Below are 6,997 nucleotides of genomic sequence, written 5' to 3'. Positions count from 1 at the left end.
GATTAGAGTGAAACAACAGTGAAAGATCTGTGTTTATAAATATATCTCTGTAGGGTTTATTTCAGAACAGTTTGGTTGCTGTGTCTGGGGGGGGTTTGGAGCCCTTTTGGTTACCATCTCCAGTAATATTAAAAGCATAAAAGTAACACTTAGGAAATGTATAAGGGCAAAGGAAGTATGAGAGTAGAAGGATACAGAGTCAGCAGCCCTGGATCAGCAACAAAACTTTTGGTTTGGGTTGTTCCAATGTCCCTGTCCTTGGTGTAAGTGATGGTCCCAGGCTGGATCCCGTGGGGGCTGGGGAAGCCCCGGAAACTCCAAGTTCCGTGGGTTAATACAGGTTCAGGTTTGGGTGAACACCCAGGCACCTCCCCCGGGGGAGTTTTGCAGTGTCCGATGTCACACTGTGGATCCCGGGGCACTTTGGGGGCTCTGATGGTTTATGGCCCCTTCTAAGACATGGCCCTGCCCCTCCCGGCAGCGCAGCTGAGCCAGGCATGGCCCATGCGAAGGGATGGAAACCTCCAGCCCTCTGTGTGCATGTCCCGGGCCTGCCCCGGGCGGGTTCCCAGAGCTGGGCCAGCTGTGTAAGGGAGGGCGCTGCCCTGCTCCAAAGCCCTGTCCCACCTGGCCGGATCTGCTTCCCATCGGCCTCTGCCCTTCCCTGGCTCCAGGGCCCGCTCCCCCCCCCCCCGCCTGGGGGAGCCCTCAGACTCCCCAGTTTAGATCCAGCCATGTGATGGATAAGCCTGGAGCCCGATCCCCCCTTCCACAGCCGGGACTCCTGCCCCCCGCCCCGGGTGAGCGGCGTTAATTGCCCTGGGGCTAATTGCGCTTGTGGCCCAGCTCTGGGTGCTGCCTCAGTTTTCCCCTTGGTCCCCGCTGAGCCGGACTTGTGTTTTTGCAGGGGAAAAGCGTTTACGGGGTACTTTTGCATTTAGGATGTAATTTTTGCATTTATGGTGTATTTTTGCATCCAAGGTGTATTTTTGAGCTCAGTCCGCAGCAAACCAGCAGCTTGATGCCAAGACCATCCCCATTTCGGGGGCTGGCCCAGCCTGGAGCATCCTCAGCCCCTCTGTAACACATCCCCAACCCCGAGCGGGCTCTGGACAGGGCATCCCCCCACCAGGAGACAAATCCTGCTGGGTGCCGACCTGTTACATCCCGGGCAGGTGGCCAGGAGCTGCTGCCAGCACTGCCAGAGGTGCTAATGAGGCTGGAAATTAAGAGTTGGACCGACCGGACTCTTGGACCGGCGCTGGCAGGGACACCGGTGATGGCACCAGCCTGGCAAGCCCAGTCTCACCCCCGTGCCCACCGCGGGGCTGGAAAGCCGAGAGCGAGAGGTGAGGAAGAAACAACCACTCAAAGCACCGGTTTTCTTTACAAAATACACAAATTTCAAATCCGTGACAATTATATACAAAACAAGGGAATTACAAAACGTGCGGAATTGTCCTATTTGCACCCGTATAGAAAAGTGTCCTGTGCTGGAGCAGGCGCCGGCTCGCCAGGCTGCCGGTCCCTGCCGTGTGTCCCCCCCCATCCCGAATCCGTCGCCGGACATCCTGTGCCCAGGGGCGTTTCTCCCGCGCCGGCAACGTTGCTGTGGCTACAGGGAAGCTGCCGAGGGAGAGGATGGGGTGATCAAGGAGGGTCTAAGCCCCCAAAGCTCCCCCACGGGTGCTTGAGGGTGCTGGGGAGGTGGGTTCAGCCCTGCCCCTTACCCATCACTGTCCTCTCGGGCGCTGAGTTCTCTTCCACCTCTTCTTCCTCCCCATCAAAGTACTCCTCATCTTCCTCTGCTGCAAACAAGTGGCCAAAGGTCACCAGGGGCCACCAGGAACAGCAAATAGTGTCACCAGGGGGGTGGGAGTCGGTAAAGGGGCACTGGGGGCTGAATTACCGGGGTCGAAGTCCAAGGCGTGGACGGCCTCGGTGAGGTGGTCCAGGCTCACGGAGAAGGCGTCCATGCTCTCATATCCCTGCTCGATCTTGTCCAGGCGACCACCCTTGGAGGCCTCCACGATCCTGGGCAGGGAGAGCATGGATGTGTGTGTCCCTGTCCCCTCGCTGAGCGGGGGGAGTGTGGGGCACCAGGGCAGGGGGTCAGGGCATCCCCCCACTCGCCAAATCCTGCCCGTGGGGCTTGGATCATGGAAATTTCCCCAGTCTGAGCACTTACGTTTTGATGAGCTGCTTGGCATTCTGTGGAGAGGGAGAAGGGGAAGGAGGAGATGAGTGAAGCCGCACACAGTGTGACCCCCATGGGGGCACCAGCGGGGAGGGGGAAGGTTTGGGGGTCTCACCATGAGGAAGGCAGCCCCCCCGGTCTCCTCGGCTGCCTGGATGGCTGTCTCCACCAGCCGGCTCGACTTCTCCAGCTGCTCCTTGTACTGGCAGATGAGGCTCTGGATGAAGGCGGTCTTGTCCGCCTGCTCCTGGGAGATGCGCTGCAGCAGCTCCGCCTTCTTCTCCTCCAGCAGCGCTGCCAGGGCGTCAAAGCGAGCACAGAGCGCCCGCTTGGCCGCCTCGCTGTTCTCCTGCGGGGACAAGGGACAAGGGATGCCACCTCTGTGTCCCTCCAGCACCTGCAACATCCCAAGGGCTTCCCATCTCCATGGGCTCTACCCCACTCCCGGCCATCCCCGGCTAAGCTTTCACCCCCGGGTTTTTGTGGGGCTCCTTTTCCCCCTTTCCTCACCTCGGTGCTCTGGCAGGAGTCCTCCAGCTGGGAGATGATAGTCTGGATCCGGTCATTCCCCGCCACGAGCATGGAGATGCAGTTGTTCAGCTCAGTCTGGTGCGGGCAGGTAGAAGAAATTTTAACTTCTTTGGAGAGGAGAACTTCTCCCATCCCAACGCAGGGACGGGCTGGGCATTGCTTGTCCCCAGGACAGCTCCCCCACACCCCTCACCAGCCACAGCTGCTCTAAATATAGTCTGTCTCCTGGGCGAAGTCACCCGGGGGCTATTAATACCCCGTGAGCCAGTCCCGCTGTTATTTGTGACTGTCCTGGCTCAGCACACCGCCCCGGCCCAGCCGTGTCCCCCGCAGCCCCCCCGGGTCCTCCCCAGGGCACCTTCTGTCCCTGGAAGATGGTTTGCAGTGGGGCCACCTCGCAGTCCTTGTGGGCGCCGAACACTTTGCACATGGAGCAGGTGGGGACCTCGCAGGTGACGCAGTAGATGTTGATCCGCTCGTCCTCGTGCTCCTTGCACATGGGGTGCTCCCCCTTTTTCAGTGGCCTGCTGGAGAGGGTGGCACGGCCACGGTGACGTCCCCGTCACGGTGACATCCCCACCAGGGCGATGTCCCTGCTGCAGGGACACCCCTGCCACAATGGTGTCCCCACTGCGGCATCACCCCCAGGGTGGTGACACCCCCACTGATGCTGCACAGTCACCCCAAAATCAGGTCCCCAGGAAAGAGGCCAGATCCTGGCATAACCCCACAACTGATCCTTGGGGAACCACCAACCTCTGTGCCTGTGTAAACCCCAGTACGTCCCAGTTTAAACCACCGTGGTGCTGGGCATGGCAGTGGGTGGCGCTGGGGACGGGGGGGGCTGCGGTCCAGAGGCGCTGCACCAGTGCCTAATTTTAGCCTCGTGCTGCCCGGATTTATCGTCACCCGTCGTGTGACCGGGGTTGGGGGCACCCAGAAACCCCCGGGGGGTCCCGGACGGGGGCTGCAGCTCAGTTGTCCCATCGACAGCAAGGAGGGACATGGGCACAAGCCAACCCTCTGAAGCAGGAACAGGGCTGGGCCCCCTCCCGCCGCGGACACCTGCCACGTGCCATCGTCCCCGTCCCCATGGCTCTCACACAATATTTACAGTGGTTCAGGGAATTTGGCCGGGGCCACTGCTCTGTCTTGAGAGCCTCTGACCCACGTGCCATCGTCCCCGTCCCCATGGCTCTCACACAATATTTACAGTGGTTCAGGGAATTTGGCCGGGGCCACTGCTCTGTCTTGAGAGCCTCTGCCCCCTCTGCCCCCCCCCTGCCCCATCCTTGTACCCACTGGGGCCCCCCCAAACTGTCCCTCTGCCCCTTATCAGCCTCAGTGCCTGTTGTCATGAGCAGAGCCTGGATTTGTTCCCCACACCTCTTATCTCCCACCGAGTGTTCCAGCAAGAGCTTTTGGGGGGCAGCAGGACGTGCCCAGCTGCCACCAACCCCCCCAGGGACCCGCCATCCCCCTGAGACAGCCAGAGGCACAAACTGCTCTGGACAGGAGGGAGAACTGGGTTGGGGGAGGAAGTTTTGGGTCGCAGGAGGAAGATTTTGGCTGAGGGAAGAAGGTTTGAGTGAGGAAAAGATTTGAATCAGGGGTCATTGAGCCAGCAGGAAGACCCCCAGGTGTAATCTCTTGGGGTCTCAGTGCTGGAGCTGGGGCACGGGAAGGGCGGCATCCCCACATCCCCATGTCCCCATATCCCCCTGTCCCCCGCAGCCCCGGCTGCCCGTGCCCCCCTCGCGGCCTCCTGCTTGTAGATGTCGATGATGTTCCCCCAGCAGGTTCCTCTGCAGCCCGTAGACGCCGTGGCGGTCCAGCAGCACCTCGTGGCGGCACGAGGGGCACCGGAACCGGCCCCCCGAAATCAAACTGCCCCGGCTCTGCCAGTATGGGTTGGCGGCCTGGGAGGGGAAGACGAACATCAGGGGGTCCCTCAGTGTCCCCACAAACATCCCAGTGCCCCCCAGCCCGGGCGTGGGGACGGAATGGGCACGGGGACCCCGCCTCACCTGGAAGACGTCGTTGGCGCACTTGCGGCAAAGGTTGTGCTGGCAGGGCAGGATCACCACGGGCTTGCTGAACATCTCCAGGCAGATGGGACAGATGAGCTGCTTCTCCAGGCTCTCCATGGGGCTGCCATCCTGCAGGATGCCGGCTTGGAAATCCATGGGCTCGTCAGGGCTCTCCTCTCACCGCTCTCGCTGCCGGCGCCCCTCGCCCCGCTATTTATAAGGCGCTCGCTGGTCATGCGGATCCCAATCCCGACGCGGTGTCGGGTGTCCGGGGACAGCACCTGTCACACGGTGGTGAACCATCGGGAAGGGCCAGTAAACAAGATGGGCACAGCCTGTCCAGGAGGCCCTGCCCGCCCGTGCCGTGGACATGCCTAAACCGGAGCTGCGGGGTAAACAGGGCCACGCGCTGCCCCGTGGCCAAATGGCTGCATGCCCTGGGAGCAGCACGGCCTGGGGCTGGACCCCAAAACAGCATCAGGGTGGGGACAAGGAGGGGCAAAAACCAGCCCCGTGGTCATTAGGACATTGTGATGGTTCCAGAAATCAAGCAGAGCTGGGCCAGCTGCAGCAGGGGGTGGCTTATCCAGAGTTTGTCCCTTTCCCCACCCAAAACATGACCAGTTCTGGGGTGCAAACACACCTCGCCAGTGGCTCCCTGTGTGCTTGGAGGGGAGAGGCAGCTCTGGGGAGATGCAGCCCCTGTCCCTGGCACATGCAACAGGGTGCCCCCTCCCCAGGCAGGGGCTGGGGGCTCCTCTGTGTCCCCAAACACAGTGGGGGCTGCTCAGGCTGTTCCCCACACCGGTGTCACGGCCATGACCCAGCTGGCTCCACTGCTGGGGTTCAAAACCTGACCCAGAAACGCTTGAGGGGGCAGAGGGTGAGCACAGCCCTCGCTGAAAACAGCCCCGGACATGATGCCCAGCTGGCTGGCCGAGGGTCAGTGCTGGCCAGAGGGAGAGCTGTCAGCACGGGCAGCTGCACCGCGAGGGTAACTCTACCCTTGCCACAGATGGGTCACGGCAGGGGGACAGGCTGGGGCCTGCTGCAGTGACCACAGCGACTGCAGGCAGGAGGGGGGACAGGGGTGTGTGGGCACACAGGTGTAGGTGTGCAGGGATGCAGGGATGCAGGATGCACAGGTGCATGGATACACGTGCACATGGATGCACAGGCACACGGCGTCGGGGTGCACTGACCCCCTCCTCTTCCCAGGCCTCCCCCCACAGCTGTTTCGGGGCTCCTTCCGCCCCGGCTCACGTGTGGAGCAAGTGACTGAGCCGGGACCTGCCAAGCACATCTTGCAAAATTGTTCCTGTTCTGGCCCCTGCGGCTCTGCCAGGCGCTGGCAGGGGAACAGGGCTGGCTGGGCACCGGGGAGGGCAGAGCAGGGGTCCGACACTGACCAGACCCAGACACGACCTGGCCCTGCCCAGGGTGACATTGATTAACTAATTGCTTCTGGACTCAGTTAAGGGGATTCACAGGAATGGAGGGGTTGTAATGCCCTAAGCAGCTTTCCGAACCCACAAGGGGCTCATTGGCCCCTAATTGGCTTGGGACAGCTTAGGCAGGACCCAGGGCACTAATCACCCCCGGGATCCTTCCCAATTAACCCTGGAGAGCCCACTCTCCAGGGAATGAATCTCCCTCTCCTTGGTCTTTGCAGGGCCCTGAGCAGTGGGTGGCCCTGGCTTCTCCCAAAATGTCCCTGTGATAGCTTTGCAATGGTTGAGGAGACAGCAGGACCTGTGACAGGAGCCCTGTGCCCCCAGCTCCTGGACATGGGGCGCACTTCCAGCCCTGCAGCCTGGCGAGGAAAGGGGCACAGAACAGGGAACAGAGAGGGGCGGCAGCTCTTGTGTCACCGCCACACAAAGCCAGAGCACAGCCAAGGGTGTGAGGGGCTGTAGTGATTTTTTCTGGCCACCAAGCAATAAATCATAGAGTCCCGGAACCGTTTGTTTTGGAAGGACCTTAAAGCCCATCCCAATCCACCCCTGCCAGGGGCAGCGACACCTTCCCCTATCCCAGGCTGCTCCAGCCTGGCCGTGGGCACTTCCAGGGGCACCCACAGCTTCTCCAGGCAACCTGCGCCAGGACCGCCTCACCCTCGCAGGGAACAATTCCTTCCTGATTAATAACCAGAAATGTAAGTAATTAATTAATTGATTAATTAACATCATTAAACGCCCCCCGCGCTCGCCCCGCCCCGCCGCCCCACCTGGCCAATCAC

General features: G+C 61.2%; 1 protein-coding gene across 1 annotated transcript; it reads right to left on the bottom strand.

Annotated features, from left to right (window-relative positions):
* Positions 1-1,350: 1,350 nt before the first annotated feature.
* TRIM63 (tripartite motif containing 63) lies at positions 1,351-4,963 on the bottom strand. The gene is given in 10 exon segments (XM_017736276.1): positions 1,351-1,626; positions 1,731-1,808; positions 1,910-2,034; positions 2,189-2,211; positions 2,313-2,546; positions 2,708-2,803; positions 3,087-3,263; positions 4,491-4,521; positions 4,523-4,647; positions 4,756-4,963. Coding segments are annotated over 10 exon segments (1,059 nt in total). The 5' UTR covers positions 4,915-4,963; the 3' UTR covers positions 1,351-1,615.
* Positions 4,964-6,997: the final 2,034 nt, after the last annotated feature.

This window comes from Corvus brachyrhynchos, unplaced genomic scaffold, assembly GCF_000691975.1.
Source record: "Corvus brachyrhynchos isolate BGI_N302 unplaced genomic scaffold, ASM69197v1 scaffold65, whole genome shotgun sequence".
Classification (NCBI taxonomy): Eukaryota; Metazoa; Chordata; class Aves; order Passeriformes; family Corvidae; genus Corvus; species Corvus brachyrhynchos.
The sequence above is the reverse complement of the archived record's forward strand: the minus strand, read 5'-3'. Positions and strand labels throughout refer to the sequence as shown.